The 1,471-nt window shown below is 59.3% G+C and overlaps 1 protein-coding gene across 1 annotated transcript in view; it reads left to right on the top strand.

Moving 5' to 3' along the window:
• SCTR (secretin receptor) overlaps positions 1 to 1,471 on the top strand; it is an 80,667-nt gene that overhangs the window by 991 nt on the left and 78,205 nt on the right. The window contains exon 2 of the mRNA XM_008070095.1: positions 500 to 702. Within this exon, the coding sequence (XP_008068286.1) occupies positions 500 to 702 (203 nt within the window). The remainder of the gene's footprint in view (positions 1 to 499; positions 703 to 1,471) is intronic.

Here is a 1,471-nt window from a genome sequence, read left to right as displayed (position 1 = left end):
CGTGAGTACAGCGCGCGTCTGCGAGCGCGGGCGGCGGCCTCTCCCCCCTCGGGGTCCCGCGCCGGACGGGAGGGGAGGGGGTCAGCAGGGGAATGGGGGCTCTCGCCTCCCACCCTCCCAGCGTTAATCTCCGCCAGCGCTGCTCCAGACGGCCCTTCCCCCAACAGCGTGCGCGCCAGGCAAGGCAGCGCCCCGTCAACCCCCTCGCCCGCTTCTAAGATGAGCCCCAGCCCGCCCCGTCCTCTGGCCTGCGCCTCGGAGTCCCTCCTAGACGGAAATCCCGGAGCCGCCCCGGGCGGGCAGTGTCTGCTGCGTCCTAGGCGCTTTGCTTCCAATGTTTCATAGAAACCTCGCGATCGCCTGCTATTATCACACTCCCTTTACGGACAAGAAGACCCAGGCTCGAGGGGGGTGGGGGACGGAATCTTGCCCCAGGTCAGAAAAAGAGGGTTGGAACCCACTTTCCGTCCGCCCCCAAAGCCTTGACATTTTCACACAGCCGGGCTGCAGATGGGAAAAAACTCAGACGCTGGAGCTGGAGCGTCCGGGTCTGCGATGGGACAGTCTGCAGGTCGCCCCCCCCCGCCCGCCCCCCGAGCTTCGGCTCCCTAATGTCTGCGTGTCTGGTGGCTCCTGGGAGCTGCTGTTCCCCACAAGCCAGCTCCAGGGAGAGGACTGGAAGAGAGACGCGAAGGCGGCAGGGTGGGTGGTTTGCTTTTCTTTCCCACAGAAACTCCCGGGAGTCCTGGGCCTCTCTGAGCTCTGGGACTTGTGGATGAGGAGGGTCCTCCCGGACACGGAGGATGAGGTTAGGGGAGGGAGGCGGATTTCAGAATCATCCTTCCTACTAGCATTCCAAACTGGCCCCCAAGGCCTCTGTTCCAAGGAACTGCCCAGGGCAAGGCTCGGAGGACCCATTCTCCGTCCTGGGCAAGTCCCTCCTGGTGTCCTCCTGGTGTCTGGTGTCTATTCCTGTTCGATTATAAGAAAAATCTTTGCTCCTAGAGTTGACGATGAGAGTGTTGGCACTCAGGAGATGCCCATGTTCTGGCAACCCCGTGCCATTCCGGCAGCAGTAGATGGGAAGGCGTTGATTTGGAGCTCACTCAGGTATTCTTTGCTACCCCTGAGCCTCTTCAGTAGCAGTGATGGCCTTGGAAGGTGCTAGGGCAAGAGCATCCACTCCTTCGTCTCAACTCCCTAACTCGGGGAACTGCTACCTGAGACAAGAGGGACAGTTGAAAGCCAGATACAGGCCAGGGGTGTGTTATTTCATGGGAAGGGGTGGGAGAGACAATAGCTCCTTTCTTGGGACCCTCCAAGCCTCGTTCTTAAACAGTTACAATGACCACGAGGCTGTCACAACTGGTACGTCAACTTCAGGACAGAGATTTAGCCTGTATTTTTATTTTTATTTTTTTTTTGAGTTGGAGTCTCACTCTGTCGCCCACACTGGAGTGCAGTGGCCGCT

Source organism: Carlito syrichta, unplaced genomic scaffold (assembly GCF_000164805.1).
Source record: "Carlito syrichta isolate Samal-C Ts95f unplaced genomic scaffold, Tarsius_syrichta-2.0.1 Scaffold312912, whole genome shotgun sequence".
NCBI classification, from domain to species: domain Eukaryota; kingdom Metazoa; phylum Chordata; class Mammalia; order Primates; family Tarsiidae; genus Carlito; species Carlito syrichta.
Note: the sequence above shows the minus strand (reverse complement) of the source record. Positions and strands in the feature narration are given on the sequence as shown.